Below are 21,526 nucleotides of genomic sequence, written 5' to 3' on the forward strand. Positions count from 1 at the left end.
ATTTTAAAAAATAAAATAACTGAAATGGTAGCAACGTTCATCCATGAGTGTTACTAAAATATATGACGCCATCTAATCTAATGCTCCAAAGAGAATGCATCTTCCCTTCTTCCTCCATCATTTCTTTTCTCTTAATTTCTCTTTATCTGTCTTTTCTCTCTCTGCTCCATCATGCCAAACTTGGACTCAAGGTTGTCTTACTTGGGCTCATTTTGGACTAGGAGCAAACTGCATAGAAATGTCACTCAATATGGCTTGGTCCAACACCATTTGGTTTGTGTTGAGAAATGTAGAGTTTATAAGAGGGCAAGAACAAAAGAGATGCCATCCAAATTTGATGACTTTGCAGCCTGCACAGGAATTTGGGAGGTCTAATTAATAGGTATTTTATTTTAAAAATATCTATTAGGCTTTCATGAGAAAAGGATCATATGATTAACCACGAAATGTTATTTACGTTCTTTGACCATATATAAATATTCAAGATCTTATAATTATTAAGTTCAAATTCATATATTCATTTATAAATATCATGATCAACCTATGGTCAGTCCCAGTGAATCCGTATTGCAGTCTACAGTATCTTCTTATCCACATTGACTATAGATTTAATCGGTTCTAATATAATTTATAATAATCCATGATCTTAGCCAAAAATATTAGCCATAAGATACTATTTAGATTTTTGGACCCTATATAAAAGTATCCAACATCTTTCTAGAGAATAATCAATATGAGACTAAATATATATGGGCCTTCATAATTATGCTAAGATTATTAGAAAAAAAAATAAAAGTTACTGAAGGTTTTTCGAAATGTACCACTAACCACCATATGGTAAGAGATGAGATAGTGCCTCGTATAATTAGTTTAGTATTAGTGGGCTGGCATTGTTCATAAATGACTCTCTTTTTTTTTGATAAATTGAAAAAAATTGGAGGGGGGCATCCCAGCATGGCTACCTCCCTTAGGCATGATTATAGAGCCCCAATCTTGCTGGAGAATATTCGATTCGAAGAGCGAGTTTGAAAAATGACATCTCTTCTCCACCATATGGATGAATCCAACAGATGAATACGTCATCCCAACACTACCGAGATCTGATGGATCAAAAATTCATTAGGATTAGTTCTCTTTCGATCATTCATGTCTTGCTATTTAATCGAAATCCAAATATTTATTGAGACTCGAATTCGGATTACTTACGTGAAAGCAAAAACCTATTTCGCCGGACCACTCTGGATGGTTAGATAATTCTTTTTATCAACAATGTGGCTAACGGGGACTTTTCAGTTTGACATAAAAAGACAAGCCCTTTGACCATTGTTTCCTTCCTAAGTAGGTGCATTGAGGATTAAAAGTTAAGAAATGGCAAAATTAAAGGGAAGTGGAATTCTTTGTTAAATAAATGTAAGCATTAAAAGACTGTTAAGGGAGAAGGAGATTGTTTTTTGAAAATTTAAATGTATCACTGGATAAGTTTGAAACATTCTGACCTCTTTAAATCATATCTAAAAAATTGACTATAGATATCGAAAAATGGATCCATTATTCTTATTCCTGCCTTTGGTGGAAAGATCCCTCTTATTCATTTTTATTTTATTCTATACCAATGAATAAATAGGAGAGAGAAAATAATTTATAAATTCAAAAACTCAAATATTAATAGAAAGGAGGGATTTCTAGTTTCTCAAAAAAATATATTTGGAGTTCTACAGGAACGCCCACTCACACCATAAACATACATTCTTAAAATTGCTAATATTCTGACTAACTATAACTAATTTTCACCCCATGAAATCAAACCAAGTGTGCAGCCTAGTATATGACATGAAATTTTTTTGAAGTAAATAATAATTAAATGATAAAAATATTCATATATCCGGTTAATTTTGATGAACTCTAATTTTCACTAAGTAATTTCATAGAACCACTTTCTCCTCTCTCCTCCTCTTTCTAGCATCCATGCACCACTTATCAAAACTCAATGATATGCTATTTATTGTAACTAAGCATCTATCCCCCCTCTCTCTATATTTCTCTCTCCCATTTCTTTTGTATGAGTATTTATCTCCTTTATTTCTCTTCCATACCGAGTTCATTATTTATTATATTGAATGAATTATAAGGTAAACCATATTTTATGAAGTGTTACTCAGCAATAAAGTTAAAGCATACATAAAAGTATTTTTCAATAATTCCAGGTGGTATCTTTTGGACTTTCATGTATTTTTTTGATAACTATTTTCTAGGTTATATTGATGCAAGTTTATATAAATGAGAAAAATATGGTTGCATACAATGCAAATTTAAAAAATTAGAAGAAATGAAACCATAATTATATATACTTATATTATATTATTTTAAGATAAAAATAATAAATCGAATATACACCACCATCGAGATGATGAATAAAGTTAAGAATTCAGCCATGTGGATCCAGTAAATAAGAAGGTGTGCTCCCAAAATGTTTAAATTTGAAATTAGTGGAGAAATTTTTTTTTTTTTTTTGTATATTGATTAGACTAGAGAGAGATAATATTTCATATAGTTAAAATAAAAATATAAAAAATAAAACTAATTGTTCCATGCATTTATCTAAAAAAAAATCGATAACATGATTTTTAAATAATATATTTTTAAATTGGATAAGAGCATTTTGTTAAGTAAATTTGACAGAAAAATCTGCATAATTCTATTTCATTTCGTAATTTGGTATATATATTATATATGTAGGTTATATGCACACTTACGTGCTTACATGTACTTGCGGATTAGAATTGATCATACGTACATAAACTACATATATTTTAGTTGGATTTCGAGCCAAATCTCTTTAAAAATTTACATTTTCAGTGCCTCAATGCGGTTTGTGATTAGCTCTACTAATGATGACAAGAAAAACCTATAGCACAGAGGATTAGGACTCACCATAATCATTTAAAATTTGACATTTTCTGTAGAGGAGCTGATCATTTGTCACTCACCACAATCTCTGGCATGAAGGACCTCCCTTCTTGTTATTGGACCTAGCATTGCACACATGTAAGATTGTAGTTGGTTGGCATCTTGACCCTTTCAGTTGCCATCAGTTTCGCTACTAGATCAACTCAGATTTGAGAACCTCTTGAACTAGACCTTGATCTGCCGATGAATTTGGATCCACATCTTAAACCAAAACGAACCCATCCAAGAATCAGGTCACTGTGGCTCTGGTTAGGATAGGGTAAGGATGTGGCCAAGGTTGGTCTGGGTTTTATAACATATGGATCTTTATCAAATGAATGCCACAAGCAGGCACATCATCAATTTCCTTCATGCTTTCAAAAAAATTTCTTAGAACACGGCTTCAAAGTATAATTGATAAATTTTATGAGAAATCTGAAGAGTGTGAAAAATCATAAATCTGTTTTTGAGGGAAAAAATCATAAATTTGTTAAGTTTGGGTCGACCTGGTTTGAAAAAAACTGCTCCCGTATTTCCATCTTACGGGGTACTAATGGGCCAAGCCGTCGCAGCCGGGTCGACTTCGGACCGGGCCAAGATCACCCAAACGGATGAGAGGCACGGACGTCTGCTTTTAGGGCCCAAAATAACTTGCAAGATTTAATTGGGCAGGCTCAGTCCCAGCCCATGGCTTGCGGGTCAACGAATGGTAGTGGAAGAGAGGGTGGGGATGATTAACAGCTTTTTTCCAGAAGGGAGCATCGGGCAGCGGAGTGGAGGTGTGGTTGGGAGAATTATTATTCCGGACGTGGAGCACATGGCACCATCACATTGGAATAACTTTCACCAGCGCAGCCATGGAATGTCCTCCATCAGCAGCGTTGAGGTGCAACAAAGAGACATTATCTGCAGCCAAGTTTCTCGCTCTTCTCAGCCAAGCGAACCCTCCCATTTCCATGTGTCGTCCTACAGATATGAGCACCGATTTTCGTACCGTGAAGTGAGAACAGAAGATGGGATCACTGGAAACGTCCAGCGAGGCCACGAGGTACAGCTGAAGGCCATTGTCCATGTTATATGGATCAGATTGGATCCAGAACATTTTTGCTGCAGCAAGACCCTGAAAAGAAAAAAAAATGATGGTCCATCTCTGAGATGATGTCCAGTGAACCTAATATATATATATATTATAAAATAAAAATAAAAAAAAATTAATATTTGAGATTATCTACGTAAATAATTTTTTTTATGTCATATATTTTTCTATCTGACAATTCTTCAAATATTAAATTCAAATTTTAGATTAATAAAAAAATTATATTAAATTTTATTTATATAAATTAAATTATATTATTAATGTATGATATTATTTTATTTTATAATTAAAATTTATTTATATAAATTGTTGAAAATATAAAATGATATTAAAAATTTGAATAAATATTATTTTATTATTTATATATATATATTTTTCGATATGAACGAACCTGGAAGTCCTACGTAATGCATGAGCTTAAAACTAATTAATATGATGTTAGTGATGGCGCCGGATGTGGGAAAATCCCTGAATTAACAATGATAGAAGCGAAATTAAAGTTTTCCGTGTTTAATTTTGTGCAATTTTCGGTCTTAAAATAAATACTTCAGTCGGACAGAGCTATTTGTACTACGGGTAGGCAATCTAGACTTCCTCCAGCCACCCGTCCTCCATTTGCTGTGAACTGCTCCGGCAGTCACAGCGAAAGTTCTAGTTCTCGAGTTAGCAGCAAAAATTCGTAACAATTTAGACCTCCTGTACCACCGGCCATTTAAGCGGAACTGGGACTCTTTCGTTAGCAAATCTTTGAATTTGTGCAGCGCGTTCTATTCCACTGGGTCAATTCGTGCACAGCTGGAAACAAATGGCAAGGGATTCCACTACGATCCAGGTGGTAGAAGAAAAAGAATAATGTACAATATTTTTCAACGGAGCATCATAAATTGTAGGTACCACAAACGCGGATATTGACACGGCCACGAGACTCCACCTTAGTAAAATGCCGTGAGATTATTTTTAAACCATGCACTTGAGCTGACTTTCCGTTTTCTCATAATTTGTTAAATCGCTAGAATTCTTGGAATTTTAAAGCCATCATTTCAAGTAGAAGGAGAACGCTTACGTCGACGATAATCATAATAAAATAAATTATATATAATAATCCAAGAAAGTGGGAAAAAGTTATAAATCACCATTCAATTATCCGAAACTGTGGAAATAGATGATTGGCTACATGTACACCGGTCTGACGGATACCATCTATGTCATCATATTTGATATCAATTTCCGAGGCGAACGTCATTGGATGATCGGTGGCACTGAAATGCGCAAGTGTGTTTGGTGGGTCAAAAGGAACCAACCAAAGAAAAAAAAAAAAAAAACCCGAACCAACCAAAAAAAAAGGAACCAACCAAACTGAAACTTTCAATTAGAACGTGGAGTCCAGATAAGAAGAAATCATCCCCTTTATCGCGGACCACATCAGTGGTTTTCGTGGGCAGTCGGCTATCCCCATGACTTCGAGCGCAACCACTTGTCTCTGCATCCTCAGATATGACCGTTGCATACTTGCATGGGAATATGACCGTTGAACGGGGCAACGGAGTCCAGACATGGAGAAATTATATAATTTCTCCCAGATAAGACCGTTGGCTGGGGGCAATAGAGTCATTTTAAGTGATCCTTCATTTTTTTTATGAGCCGCGTGTCTCGTGGGCAGCCATCCATTTCTGTTGACGGGTATTTTTCGTCCGTTTCGCCCACCTCGCTTTCAGACGGGTCGGCTGCGGCGCCCACCGAGATCCGAAGCGATTTCAACGTGGTTGGTACTGATATCGTGTCGTACGGTCGTTGGCCAACGTCTCGCAACATCGGGTGTCGGCAAGGGAAAAAAAAACCAGAAAAGGAAAAAAAAAATACAGGATACCTCAACATAACAAATCATCACCCGGTGGCATGCGGGAGGAGAGCCGCATTTCACAATTCTTGATCAGAATCGACAGAATAACGTCTAGACATGCCTTCTGGAATTAAAATGTTCAGCAACAACGGTAAATTTACGTCTAAAATAACGATATAAATTAAAAAAGAGCAGGCAGAGATGTATAAGATTGCTGGTGACTAATGGATTAAAGTGCCCATTAGCTCCAATTTCATTAAAAAAAAAAAACAATTCTTGATCAGAATCATTAATTTTGATCCTTGCATAAACATCTCTCGATTAAGAAATGAAGTTAGAAAAAGTAGAAATAGACCCAAATTTCACAATTCTAGATCAAAATCATTAATTTCGGCCACCTTGATAGATAACCAAGATAGAGGATTATTAATATTTTGGTTTATCTTGGTAGGTCCACGTAAAGTAAGAAATATCCAGAATCTCTCAGGAATCTCTCAGATTATGACAATATCATGGAAAGCAAGTAATTAGCTCAACCAATGAGATAAAATAAATTTAATTACCATATCACGAGATTGGTTGGAGTACATAGTTTTTGAATCCATAGATTTACCACAAAAAAAAAAAAAAAAGAAACAAATTTTGTAAGCAACCGCAATCTTAGCCATTATATTGACATATTGTTTTGTCTAAGATGTTAGGATATATCAATACGTAGAGGGTTTATATGCCAAGATTATGAAAGATGATATATTAATCTTATCATATCAAGAAGTGCCCAATACAAATATAATTTGGAAAAAAAAAACTCAGTATTGGCTAACATATTGAAAAAAAATCTGATCTATATCAATTGAAATAGTAAAGACTAAGATATTACTTATATTTGGGGGTGTAACCAAGCTGATTGAGCTTCATCGCACACGAGCTTGTTCCAGTTCTTTTTGAAATTTATGTTGAGCATAAATTCAAGATTAAGCTTCATTCTTTTGTCATTTTATTGAGCTCAATGTTAGCTTTATTCCCCATTTAGCCAAAATGAGCCCATTCTATCATCTTTACGGTGTTCAATTGGAATCAACTAAAGTTTGTATCAAGCTCGAATTAGCCTTGATTCTGTTTTGAATTAAAATTTCACTAATTCAAATAATCAAATTCAAAACTAAATTAACTATAATATTTGGACAAAAATAATTAAGTATACTATGAAATATCACATGAGCCATCAAAAACAGAAACTTTGTATAAAATAATAACATATTATATGTATATATGCTACCATATACAGTAAATATTATATGGTATAATATTTTCAGCCCTTATCAAGCATGTCATATGGAGCTGGATTCATTTTGAACTACATTTAATTTTAATTTCAAGCGTCATACCAGGTCCGTACTCAGTTCAATTTAATTAAGTCTAGGCTTATCAAATTGATTAATAACCATTGTTTTGTATCTTACATGGGAGTGCCCAATACCAATGCAAGCTAGTGTCTTCGCTAAGATCTTGAATGAGATGAAAATTTTAGCATGGTTTTGCTGAGAGAGGAATACCTACAATCAAATCCACGATTGGCTGATTCAAGAGATGGGACTTCAGGGACTTGTTAAGGATGAATTTTCAAAAGCACATTATAGAAGTAGAGATAGGGATATTAGAAAATGTGTTTAAATAATTTCAGAAATCATGAATGATTGCAACTTTTGACTTGATTAAATTTTGTTAATATTCATGTATCTCGATGATTTAATGCGTGTGTATTTCTTTTGTTCTCTTGCTTAAATCAAGAAATGAAATAGATATTTGTTTTTTAGATAATCTATTCAGTGCATGAGAAAAATTAGAGAGTCCCATTTGGTTGAAAAATATCCAACAAGTCTTTGCTTCATGTGGTAGTAAAGTTGCAGTGCAAGTTGGATTTGCTGTGACTAGGAAGTTGCATTATTTCACTATTCGAGAGGATATCTTCAATTCAAATCTTGATGGATATTTTTTCTAGATGGATGAGTAAGGATGTAAATGGGTCGAGTTCACTTGTAACTCGACCCAACCTAACCTGCAAGGTTGGGTTAGATTCAAATATTGGATTTGTTTCATGAAGAAGGTTGGATCTAGATTTCATAAAATTTAATTTGATCTGGCTTTTAAGCTACGCAGGTCTACTTTGGTCTATATGTAATTTACGTAAGATAATTTGGTTCGACCCAACCCAATAATTGTTTCAATTTATATTTTATTCTCCCCTAACTTTCCTAATCCCCAACCTAAATATTGTGCCCTTTAAATGCAAGATCCTCGTCTTGCCTCGATCAAACTGTTTAACAAGATCGGTCTTCTTCATGATCCAATCTCTACTAGATATCTTTCTCTCACATTTTGTTCTATCTCCATTATCTTCAAACTTTTATGATTCCTAAACCTAAAATTTTGTTGGATTATCTCTCTAAATATCATGTCCTCTCACCTCAATTTGACCACTCAATGTTAGTGACCTCTACAATTGTTAGAGTCCTCTTTTCTTCTTATCTTTCCTCTTGTCCTCATTTCTTTGCCTCTATTTTTTTTATAATGAGGAGAAGTGAAGGAGGAGAGAGGCTACTATTACTATCATAAGAGAGATTGGGCCTAACCCAAAAGTTAGGCTTCTAATCCTTGGAGCATCGGAGTGTCATAAAAAAACTACATAAACATCACAAATAATTAACTTATCCATTTTAGGTACTTCATTTTTTATTTTTTTATTTTTTGGCTGCAAAACTCTTGCACGAAGGATTTCATATACGACAGTATGTAAGATGTCTGATATAAAATTTTAATTTCACTAGAATTCCTTTGAATAAATGCAGCAACATGCTATTTGACCTACCAACTTGACCAGCAATTATCATACTTTAAGTAGGTCCTAGGTTCGATAAAAATAGATTTTGATCATAAATGAATTTAAGCATGTGGACTGTTTCTTCAATAGATCAATTTTAAGTGTAGATTTTTGACCTATTTTAATTTATCTTAAATCCACTTAACTCATCTGAGAGCTATTTAACTCAATTTATTTGATCCGTCTAAGATTTGCTTAATATATTTTAAACTTTTCAAACTTGTTTAGGATCGACTTAACTCATTTAACTTAATTTGATCTATTCATCAAATAGGTTATATTGGTTGGATCAAGTTACATCTAAATGAGAAGGTTTGTTTGGAGAATTGGGATTGGTTTCGAGAAGGGCACCGGTTTGATAAATGGGTGGGTTCCAGAAAAGTAGTTGATCCGGTTGCCATCGTTTAAACAATTAATTTTTATATAACATTTTGGATTTATTAGCCATATAGCTGAACATTAGAGATAAGTAACGGCGGGGCGTTGCACGTGGTCGGCACCGGCCATCCCCGGTGAACGTGTTGCAAAATCAGTAAGATTCGGCAATCACATCAAGGAAAAGGAAAGAAGCGTTTCGTCCGCGTACTCGTGGGTGTTGTGGTCTCGCGAGTCCTAATCCGGTCTCCAGCGTCCCGCTACATAGTATCCGCGACGCCGACGGCCTCTGCCACTCTGCTCGCTCTCTCGCCCGCCCGCCCACCCTATCCATTCTATCTCTTGCTCCGTCTCCTTTTACTGGGAGAGCAATGCAGTCTCCTGACATCTCTATTTCTTGATCTTGGATTTAAAGGTAGGAGAAGAAAGGAAAAAAAAAAAAAAAATAGCGGGTGGTTTCTTTCGACTTCTTACTGCGTTCTACCCCTTATTTCTTTCCAGACCCTCGTTTCAGACTTTCAGTCGCGGCTCTCCTGATTTTATGTATAAAGGGGTGTAAAGATTGCAAGAAAAATGAAGAATTAGCACCACCTGACCCACTAGAAAAGGCAAAAGGCAAAAGGCAAAAGAAGCAAAAAGAGTGCAGCACTAATTTCTCGTTCTCGCCCTCCTCGGAGTTGTTGGAGTTGGTGTTGTTGAGAGAAGAATTCCTAACCCTCCCTTGCTTGGAAGCCCTCCGGCAAGACGTTTCCAGATATCTTCGTGGTCTCTATTTCCGTCGGTTTCCTTACTCAACTTTGGGTACGCATCTGTCTAGGTCAACGCATATTGATCCATCTCTCTCGTTTTCTTTTCTTTTCCCTTGTTCGTCCTTTCTCGTTAATATAAGTATTCGAATTTTTTCGATCTGGGTGCTCGGGGACAAATTTCGTTACAAAAAGATTCGACCCAACTTTGTTAGATTTGGTCTTGGTGGTCTGCCGAACTTGTGCTTTTTTTTTTCTTCTTGATAGGCACGTTGGCTTTCTAGTGATTTCTATGCTTGCCTATTAACTTCTTTTTTTTAAAAAAAAAATATTTTCGTTAAATTCAAAGAATATAAAATATTTTTTGGATAAAATATTTCATTTTCTGCCAAGAAGAAATAAACACTTATAATGGACACTCGTCCTGCTTCTTTGTTGGATGAATTTGCTGATAGAGCTAATTGACGACTATTATTCTGTGCTCATGCAATGGAGGAAATTATATAATTCTTTGTTCCATTTCTCCAATAATCTTTTTTTTTTGGTGGACTTCATGGACATTGATGTCAATTCTAACCTTATCTTGTGGTTTTGTGGACAAAATCTATATGACATGTTTTCCGCTGAGATCGCTAATCAACTTGCAATCTGTTACTCACTTCTGGGGACCACCAGTGTGCTGCATCTTGGTTTATGATTAAAAAAAAAAAAAGTGGTTTTGATTGAAGTGTGAATCAAATTTGAAAAGCTTTGATGAAGATAAAAACTATATTTGTAATATATCATGGTGTTTGTAAGTCGTAGCAATATCATAGTTGCTGAAAATGAAACTGAAAGTAAGACTATGGAGTATGGAGTATGGACTATATAATCAGCAGAAAGCATTTAAGGAAGTTTTCATTTTAGAACTTTGTGAAAAAGAGAACCTAAAGACATCTTAATAGTTGGGGCTTTTGCAAATATGTTGAAATTTTAATACCAACAGGCAACTTATGTTCCCTTTGATTTAGCAAAACAATTGAACAGGACAAGAAGGGGAATTATATCATAAACAGGAGAAACATATATTTTCTGTCCTTTGATTTGGTTGGCAAACATAAAGGACAGCAAACATAATACTTAAAATTGGCAAACTTTAGCCCATTCTTGTATGTTTCTTGTTTGATGGAAGTAAGACCTGTCAAGGAGAGAATTTAATATTAACATGAATTGCTTCCCAGAAATTGGGAAAATTGTTGCCCATCTACGTGCTTGAGTTTTTCCAGCTTACCGATATTCTGGTGAGCTGAATCATTTTTATTTCTTAAAGACTGTCAAGGTCTTCGGCTTTGATTTTAGAGGTGGGTGTTTGCCTCTCAAGTTATGTCTTTTGAGCTGCTTAAGCAGTTTTTCCCCCCTTTGTGTTTTAAGCAGGATTATTTTTGGGGCAAAATACATTGGCACAATTTAAGAGTGCTTATTCTCTTCGTTCTTAGTTTATTGCTTATTGCTTTTGTTGGTGGATCTGTGCTTTTAGTTTTTGGTGAGTGATGTTCCTCTTCCTGATAGAATGTATGTTGTTGTCCCTCTTAGTAATGAGTTTCTTATTGAACTGTTCCTCTAGGCAACTCTTTGATTATTCCTTATAGTTATGGGTATTTGAGGTCTACTAGTTTGTTTTCATACGTTACCAGTACATGAAACTCTCAGCTTGTTCAAGTTTGTTTGTCTTCTTAGGTTAGGGCATTGTGTGTAAGAGTTGTCAATATATACTCTATGATTATTTATCAGCTCATCTCCTTATTATCGGCCTTACTTCTCACTGATGCATATTCTATAAGCTATTCTCATATCCTTAATGTATGCATGGTAAACTTGTGGTGCCCTTCGGTTATTTATACTAGTATCTGGCACGTGGATACACAATTGATCACCCGATTCACAGTGCCACAGAATTTCATTGAAACATTTTTTGTCTGCAGTTTATCATAGTGATTTATTATCTTGACATCTTAATCATTGTCAATTAATGATGCCATGTAAAGGCTTTGCATGTGCCTTCATTCTCAAATTTAACTTGTTAACTATATAACATGATACAGATTTTGTGAAACTTGTTATATTGATGATGACTGGTCACCTGAAGTGTTATACTTCTGAAATATTTAAGAAGTCATCTCTCAAATTAATCTGATGTAGCATCTCAATTGCCTGAAGGAATGAATACTTCATCTAGTGAAACAAAATCTCTAGAAGGATGAATAGAGAGAGTGACCTAAATTCGTAAGTTCTCATTGAGATTTGAGATCTCTGTTGATGGTGGATTGACGACAAACAATAGGATTCTGGTATATAATGTACAGAATAAGAGTATTAATGCTTTGCTTGATGCACTGATGAAATCTGTCATTACGTTTTGCTATGTCTCCCATAAAATTCTTTGAAGCTCTAGCAGGGTGCTTTAATACCATTGAAACTTTAGAAAGAAGTGGGATGGACATTGATTTGACACCTTTCTACTGGTGGGAGTTGCCATATATTAACCCTGATGAATATATAAGAGGGTAGTACAAGTAAAGTTAGTGCATTTGTTATACAAATATGAAGAAGAATATGCCTAAAATTGCCAGATTTTTTTTCTCACTAGTGAAAATTCTACATATTTGAGAAAAATCTTACTTTCTTATTGCTACTTTTATTTAGTTGATTATGGTGAGAAGCCTACATATTTAATGAAAATCTTACCTTCATCTTGCCAGTATTGTTCAGTCGATCATGCTTCTCTAAACTTCTGCAATTGATCCCCCCCCAACCAAAACAATGTGTGGCTGTTGACTTTTAATACATGATTGTTTATCTTGTTTTGTCCTTTTGTTGTTGTTTTTATGGATAATAAAATTGATCGATATTATAACTTAGATAAGTTTTGTAGAAGGTGATACTTTGGCTCTTCTTGATAAGGCCAACCTACAATGTGAGGTTTGTGTGTTATGCATACTCATTATTAGAATATTATTTTCCCTTTCCCTTCTATTAATGTTAGAGAAGTCACAAGGCACTATGTAATACTAGTTTTAGAAGTGACATGCTTTTCTTTCATTATTATCTATGTTGATCCAATGATTACACAATTGGTTCCTTATTTGATGCATATAATGATTTATATCTGCAGGGAGATTGGTATTGGTACTTATTGAGAGGTGCATATGGCCACGCTTGCTGACATAGGGGTTGCTGCAGCTATTAACATACTAAGTGCTTTTGCATTCTTGCTGGCATTTGCCATACTACGTCTGCAGCCAATAAATGATAGGGTTTACTTTCCAAAATGGTATCTTAAAGGTGTAAGAAGCAGTCCAACACATTCTGGAGCTTTCGTGCAAAAGTTTGTCAATCTAGAATGGCGTTCCTATTTAAGGTTCTTGGGATGGATGCCAGCTGCCCTTAAAATGCCTGAACCGGAGCTAATAGACCATGCAGGACTTGATTCTGCTGTTTACCTGCGGATATACTTGATTGGGTATTCTAGTTATATTCTAATAAGTTTATTATTGATTTATTTTATCATTTCCTTGTTTTTCTTAGATTTTCTATAGTTATTTCAATTTATCAGCTTTTTTCCGATTTTGTTATAATTGCATAGGAAAGAAGGGAAGTCAAAATGAAAGGGGTAAAATGCCTCAAATAAAAAAAAAAAAAATCATATGTTTTGGAGATTTTTGCTATAAAGGAAGTCATTCAAAAATTGACACACTATATCTTGTCAGAACAACTATTAGTTTGTTTTTATGATTTGATTTATAGGTGAGAGATCTCCAAAATATGCAGGTTTTCTTTTAGTCCTTGTAGATCACGTACTATAGTTTAGTTTCTTATTTTATAATGCCGCCCCTTGAATTTTGAAATGGGTGTTATACATAAAAACACACATATATTTGTTCTGATGGAGAACAAGTTGCTTCCTAGAGAAAGGACTTATATAGAATTTTTTGCATGGTGTTCTTTATTTATCTGTAAGGTTGCAGTGCGACTTTTTCTTATTGAAGATTTAGGTTATTAAAAGTAAAGGAGGAACAGTATGCTAGGGTTGGTGAAATAGGGGACATAAGTAATCTGCACAACACCATTTTGATCCCATATTTTGCCTTACTACATGCTTGCTGTTCACCCCCCCCCTTTTTTTTGTAGAAAGGTTTTGGCTCACTTGTTCTCAGACAATGCGTGTGACTCCAAGGTGGCATTGTTGAACTTATAGGCTATGATTTGTCTCATCCAAAGAAACTTCTTTGCTCTTCTTAGATTAATTGTTTGTTGTGCATTAAAACTTAATGATATTTGATTCATGACTGCTGTTTCATGTCATTTTTGTCTTATTCTTTCTCTTCTTCTTCTTTTTCTTCCCCATTCCAGCCTTAAAATCTTTGTTCCTATCGCAATCCTGGCATTTGCTGTGCTTGTACCAGTCAACTGGACCAATTCCACTCTGGAGAATTTAAAAGTAGTGTACAGTGACATAGACAAGCTTTCTATATCAAATATCCCTAAGGGATCACAGAGGTGAGCATTTATTGATTTTATCAACAGATAAGTTGCTAGTTAAACTGATTCCTGGTTCCTGTATTCTTAGTGCCTGGCTGCTTTTCAAAAGTTTTCTGCTCCCTGAGCTGATTAACTGATCTTTCTGTCATGCCCTTCATGTAGTTTTGTGTTAGATTACTAAAAATTTGTTTCTGTTATGACTAACACTGCCACGTATATCCTAGATGTCATGGAAGTTTTGTGATCACAAGATATCTGACTGAAGTTTTACATTTGGATAAATTTTCTAATTGCTTGACATGCTATTGTAATATCTGCTGTTGGAATTATGGACAATGTAATCAGCTATGCAGGAGGTGGTGTACAACCATTGGAAAATTCATTCGTGATCTTTAGTAGGAGTGTGAATCCAGTCACAATCAATGAGTAAGACATTAGGTAGCTTTGCTTTTTTACATGCAAAAGAACATGAAGATGGTCGAAAAGTTTGTACTAGAATTGGATTGATTAAATGAAGACTGGTTCGAAGTATCATTTGTTATCTTGATCTATTGATCAATATTCACCTATTTTTGTGTTTATTAAACATATTACTTTTATTGGATGGTCTTGCCTTGGACATTTATTAACCTAGCATTAATTATATTCCTTTGTGTTAGAAGTGTTGGTTGGTAAATTATCATCCATAGGAATTCACATAAAAAGAATAATAGTTAAACCATAAACTTTTGACAATGTAAGTTTTCTTTTGCAAAATCTGCTTTTCTTCATCAGTTATCATGGTTTTATGCAAGGTTTCCTGTACTAGTTGACACCTTACCATATTGGATGTACCGTGCCATACTAGTATGCAGCCTTGTACTATATCAACACTCGGTACGCCGCACCATCTCATATTGCACTACATATTGATGTTGCAATAGGGTTGGTACCAGTATGGGGTCTAGTACCGAGACAGCGGACCTTGGTTTTATGCCTTCTAAAGTCTACGTTATGGTTTGTTTGATAGTGATGGTTATTTCAGACACCAAAGTATGTATGAAAGAATTGGTAGTGCATAGTGCATTTGAGATTTTTATTGCATACAAAATAAGGTTGTCATACCATTGTTCTGATGTCCTCTTCAAATTCTAAGCTGGCCACAACTAAGAGTTTGGCATTTGGATTGGTTGTAGAATCAGTAGTAGATCTACCAATTAAAGTTGGAGACTAAGTAAAGATGAACGACAAGGTGACTGTGAGGCAAGATTCAGATAATGGTTCGGTAGAGATGCTTGAATATGCAGAGCTATGAATAGTGCATGGCTGCATGGAGTAGGAATAGGATCTGTATATAAGACAATGGGTCCACAATTATGTAAGCTCAGGTACAGGCATGAGCGTGCATGTGGAATGGATGACATGATGGTATATGAGAGCATGGGCATGAACATAGGCCACATGTGATGACAAGAGTTGGTGGGTGCATGGAGGGCAAGGTGACAAGTGCACGAACGTATGAGCACAAGCATGTTTGTGTTGGGTGCTTGTCGGACATAAACAAGGGTGCCCCCATGAAACACCATTTGCTTGTGTGGGTCAGTCCATGTATTTTCCTCCTTTATGCCACAAGGCATATGCTTGCTTGATAACACGTTAAGCGTGCAGCCTAGTTGGGCCCAGGCTTGAGTAGGCTCAACTTGGTTACGCCCTTAGTTTGAAGGAGAGCCAATAGTAGGAAAATATACAGTTGCTTATTAGTGTTGCAGCCCATAGCAGACAAGAGATATGGTAATTGCCATGGTAAGGGCATACTGATTAGGAATGAAGTATATACAGCACACTGATTACCCTATTTGTATATTTATCTTATTCTATGTTTTGTCACCTACTTTATTCATGTATATCTCTGACAATAAAATTGTGTACAAACCACTTGAATGGGTATTACTATGTTCTCAATATTAATATGTAATACTTTTGTTTGTTTAGTAAATTCCACTGCAAAAGACCCATTAATTCCTTGTTCTCATGCTATTATTGTGCACCAAATGTATTAGATGGATGACATTTGACAAGTCTTTTTGTAATTGGATGTGTCCCATGGAAGACCAATCTTTCTGCTTATATCTTAAAAACTGTTTACTTTTTGTTGCAGATTTTGGGCCCATTTGGTGATGGCATATGTCTTTTCCTTCTGGACCTGCTATGTGTTGCTTAAAGAGTATGGAATAATTGCATCAATGAGGTTGCATTTTCTTGCATCAGAGAAGCGCCGTCCAGATCAATTTACTGTAAGCTCATCTCAATTTTTGTCAAATTATTCTTTGGTATAAATAAATTTCAATTTTATATCCACGCCTTTTTAATGGATCTGAAAGGTTTGTTACTCTGTGGTACATCTCAAAATTATTTTTCTATAACTGAGGAACATTTTCATCTTGTCCTTTTGTATTGGGCAGGTTTTTCTCATGTTGCTCTCTTGTAATTTAGAATAACAACTGTGAATGGAGTATAAATCTGTGTGTACTTGTTCATTGTTTAACATGCTGACATTCTTATTCCAATGCTAATGTTTTTATGCATTTTTTGATGGAATTTTGTATAGGGCATAATGTGTGGCATAGAAGTTGGAAAAGCAAAATGTTTTGGAGAATGACTTTATCCCATTTGTTTTCTTAAATAGTTATGTCTTTTTGAACATTGTCACTTTTTATTCTTGCATTTGGTTCCTATTAGGGGAAGGATTATCAATCATTGGCCATAAACAAGCAGCTGTTAATAGATGTATGTGCCCATACATATGCATGTGTAATGCATTATTTTTCCCATACTATTTACATTTACGGTGTTACACAACACTGGTTCATGGACATTCATAATCAATCTTCTAACAAACATAAGGAATTATATTTTGTACCAAAAACCTATGTTCTTGTCGCTTCTATTTTCTTTAGTATGCATACTTATAAATAATTGTGTACACATACTTACATACATGCATGTTAAGGGACCATTTGTATTTTGTAGTAGCATTAGTTTCATTTGATGAATGTGACGATGTTCATGACAACAAATTTTCTTCTTTTACTTTTTCCTTTTCTTTCCAGGTAACTTGGCTTTCCTAGCTTTATTTTCTTGGTTCTGAAATAACTCATGTTATATTTCAATTTTTTCAGGTCCTTGTACGGAATGTGCCACCTGACCCAGATGAGTCCATCAGCGAGTTAGTTGAACATTTTTTCCTTGTCAATCATCGTGACCATTATTTGACTCATCAGGTTATATTTGGGCCCAGTTTCCAAATTGGTATATTTTGAAGCTTTAGAATGGGGATGTTATGAAATGATGTGATTGACTTTCTAAATTATACTTTTTACTTATTGAAGGCTTTTCTAACTGTGCTATTTTTTCAATGGCAATCTGATGGTGGATACAGCCTTATATGACATCTTTTATATTGTTCGCATAAAATAGTTGTGTTTCCAAGGTGCAGTGTACCTTTACACTTAATGCCATCTACATCATTTTGCTGAAACATGTTTATATAGAGGTAACCTTTCATATTCATTCTTAAGGAGTGATTTTTGCAAATATCCAATCTTAGATGCAAAAGGGAAATTTGATTTTGTGACTGAGGGCCCATCCAAAGTAATGTTGAAGACCAAGCGGAGTGAAGCATACAAGTGGCGGCAAGATTAACAAGCAACATGCATCAGCTAACAGAGAGAGTGAAAAAGCAAAATTGTTCGTACGTCATACCAAATGAGTCAACATTTAATCCATAGCATTCTTGCCTGTGTGTTTTACTTGTTAGGGTGACCGCTAATGAAGAAAAGAAAATGAATAAAGCCTGTCACTGTTGGCCACCTTTAGGTTTGGATTTCTATGGTGGGAATATCTTGAAGCGACAAAAAATGTTGACACTCCATTAATCAAGAATCCAGCAACATTGTGGTCCCCGAGTAATAAATCTTTGGATCACACCTTCATTGTCTATCATTCAAATCCCAAAATGCAAAATATGGGAAATAATGTTAACCATACCTACACTAATGAATTTGATTGTTGATATTAACTTGTATGGAGCTACAAACATGTAAAATAGAAGATAATGTGCTGGTTGGAGGCACATTATTCCATAGGTTTGTTAGCTTGGATCTGTCAAACGATAAAATCCGTTGGAGAGGTGACCTTATAAAGCCATAATTGGATATTTTAGATATTTTATCAATGAGATGTAAAGTTATTAATAAGTTAAAATATTTCCTTTTTCCATGCATATGAGTACACATAATATAAAATTCTGAAAGCCTATACATGAGTTGTAGAGAACTCATTTAATTGATTTTGGATGACAGCATCGAATGTTTTTTATAAACCAGGGCAAGTAGACTGAACTTGACCCATTTATCTAGCACGTAAAATGTACCAAAACCCTTTCCATACTAGATTTAAGTGAGTGATCTTGTATATTGATTGACATGAGAAATTTATATATATTATGGATATTACTGCAGCTATTCTGGTATATGTTTATATTGTCATAATCTCCTTCAATCTAATTTAAGGTTGAGAATTTTTGTTACTAACTCATGGGGCCTCCTAAGATATCTTAGAACCTGCTGAGGAGAGAAGCACAATAATGTTTAAAAAATATGTGATGCAAACTGTTGAATAGGAATTGCTTTGCAAGTCAGGGGTAGCAACTGAAAGAAGAAAGAAAGTGAAGGAGATGAGAACGGAAATGTGGACTCCACCAAAAAGAGAGTTAATTTGTTTGAAATAACTTATCAATTCTTTAACATTCATTAATGTACACTTGACTTTACCACAAATATAATCATTAAACAAGATTTTTTAAATCCTACAAGTACTCTCGACATCTTTATGATGAAAGCAGGTTCATTAAGACATACTTTGGCGATCAATGATGGGACTTACTCCAATAAATTTAATAGTATAACTTCCTAGATAAATATGCAGCTTATCGTAATGGTCAAGGCATATCATGGACTCCTAAATTGGATCAACCAACCTGGAATATTTTAATGACTCTATAAAACTCCACCTGAAAACAAATCCAAAAAATGCAAAAGAAAAGAAATATAAAGACTTTCTTCCTATGCCAATATGAATATGGTGATGTCAATAATATTATGTGGTTATTGGAAGCTTTTGGGATTTAGTTCTGAGTGGTCGCATCATATGAATTTATGAAATGCCCTTCAGAGTATATGCTCTCATTTTGAAAGATTTATGGTATTTTTAGCTCTTTGGTTTTTGAAAGAATTAATAATTTCATTCCAGTGATTGTTGGTTTCGTATAAGTAGTTTGTATTTTAAGTTGGAGTGGATTATGGTGGAAGGTCAAGGAATTTTAACACTCTTAAGGAAAAGTGCATGGTATTATTAACAAAGTATTTCTATATGAATAACAATAAAGCTGTCTTTATTTCAATTAATGAATGTGGCAACTGTATGATAAGAAATAATACATTGGTGCATAGCAAGGTTCGCTGTACTGATACCGGACGGCGTGCTGGTACCGGACCGGTACGGTACCGGTACCGTACCGTACCGACACATGGTATGCTTAGGCGTACCGGTTCGGTACTGGTACACTATTTTTTTTCGATTTTTAATTTTTTTTTGGATTTTTGAAGTAAATAATTGATAAATACAACCTCAATATGGCATTATATTGCATATTATTGACATATTTGAGTTCAATTTGGAGTTAGGTTGCGGTACAAAGACTCTTGATCCAAAATTTCAAACATATATTTATTTACATTATATTTCAACTATGTCATCTTAAAACTAAAGAAAAAATATATAAAATATGTATTAAAATGTATCTAAATATTTAAGTACAAAGCGCAATAACTGATATACGAACCTTAAGATGTACTCTGCATTTAATTTCTTATCGAGTGTCTGTGACGCTCGTAGATGTCTGGATCATCAACATAGTCTGAAGGGATATCAGTCCAATCCTCTAGCCAAGCTGCACCGTACTCTCGAATATTCATCATCCCATAAGGCATCCTCTCTGAATTGTAAGACATCTCAGATCTCTCGCTAAAATTCTGACTCTGAGAAGTATCCTCGAGATGATGGTACGGTTATGGAGGAGCTCATCCAAATATGCCAGTAGCAAAATCTGATCCGTAAGATGCTCCAGACTGCATAGGGTAGTAACCACTAGAAGATGATGCCTCGGATGCACCATATGCATATGGATCATAAGGTGGCTGTGGATAATAGGATCCACAATGCGAGGATGATCCAGATACATCCATGGACCCTACTCCACGTGCAAGATCGTCCGCAGTATATATATATAATTAAAATATATGCAAGTATAACAAAACACGATAGTTTAATGATAATTAAAATAATTATATATAATTTTAAAATAATTTTAATAATTATTTTAAAACTTATAAATTCAAAATAAATATGTTATATGCTTCAAATAATATTTTTAAATTATAAATTTTTTTTATTTTATAATTAATTTTTTTTAATTTAAATAATTAAAAAAATAATTTTTTAATTTTAAATATTTGAAAAAAAAATTTGAAATTAGATTTAAGTAGCTTGAATCATTCTAAACATGATTCCCAAACTCGAATTTTTTTTCCTAAAATTTATTTATTTTTATTTTTTAAATAAATACATATTTAAAAATATTTAAAAAATATATAATTAACAAAAAATAATAATTTTGGTGTCATCGTGTAGATCTTCCAAAGATCTATCACATATAATTAAATCATACCAAAATCATAAGATTTTGGCATGATTTTCTTCTATTTTTATTTTACCTCATTTTTATCCTATTTCTAACAACAAAAAAAAATATTTACTAATAAAATAACAGATTATCTTACCTCCGGCCAAAGATCAGCCTCTTCTCAAGTCATTCCAATTTCACAAAATTTTGCCTTCTTTTCTAATTTTTTGGAGGTCTCAACGATTAAGTTGCCCACGATCATGGGTGTTCTCTGAGAACTCTTAAAGAACACCGAAGGCCTGGTGCTTATTAAAGCACCAGACCCTCCCCCCCATGTGAAGTGGGCCACGCCCATTTCTCTCCCCCCTCCCCCCAACCACGTGAAAAGGCCCCCACCTTCCCC

The 21,526-nt window shown here is 34.5% G+C and overlaps 1 protein-coding gene across 3 annotated transcripts in view; it reads left to right on the plus strand.

Annotated features, from left to right (window-relative positions):
- The first annotated feature begins 9,399 nt into the window (after positions 1–9,399).
- The window catches only part of LOC105044907 (calcium permeable stress-gated cation channel 1), a 28,440-nt gene continuing 16,313 nt past the window's right edge, over positions 9,400–21,526 (plus strand). The window contains exons 1-6 of one of the 3 annotated variants that reach the window (XM_073252433.1): positions 9,400–9,553; positions 9,640–9,955; positions 13,036–13,383; positions 14,274–14,420; positions 16,540–16,675; positions 17,561–17,662. In XM_073252433.1, the coding sequence (XP_073108534.1) occupies positions 13,070–13,383; positions 14,274–14,420; positions 16,540–16,675; positions 17,561–17,662 (699 nt within the window). In that variant the 5' untranslated portion in view covers positions 9,400–9,553; positions 9,640–9,955; positions 13,036–13,069. The other 2 variants (XM_010922994.4, XM_073252432.1) reach the window with 2 other exon arrangements.

The sequence above is a fragment of the Elaeis guineensis genome, chromosome 2, assembly GCF_000442705.2.
Source record: "Elaeis guineensis isolate ETL-2024a chromosome 2, EG11, whole genome shotgun sequence".
Classification (NCBI taxonomy): domain Eukaryota; kingdom Viridiplantae; phylum Streptophyta; class Magnoliopsida; order Arecales; family Arecaceae; genus Elaeis; species Elaeis guineensis.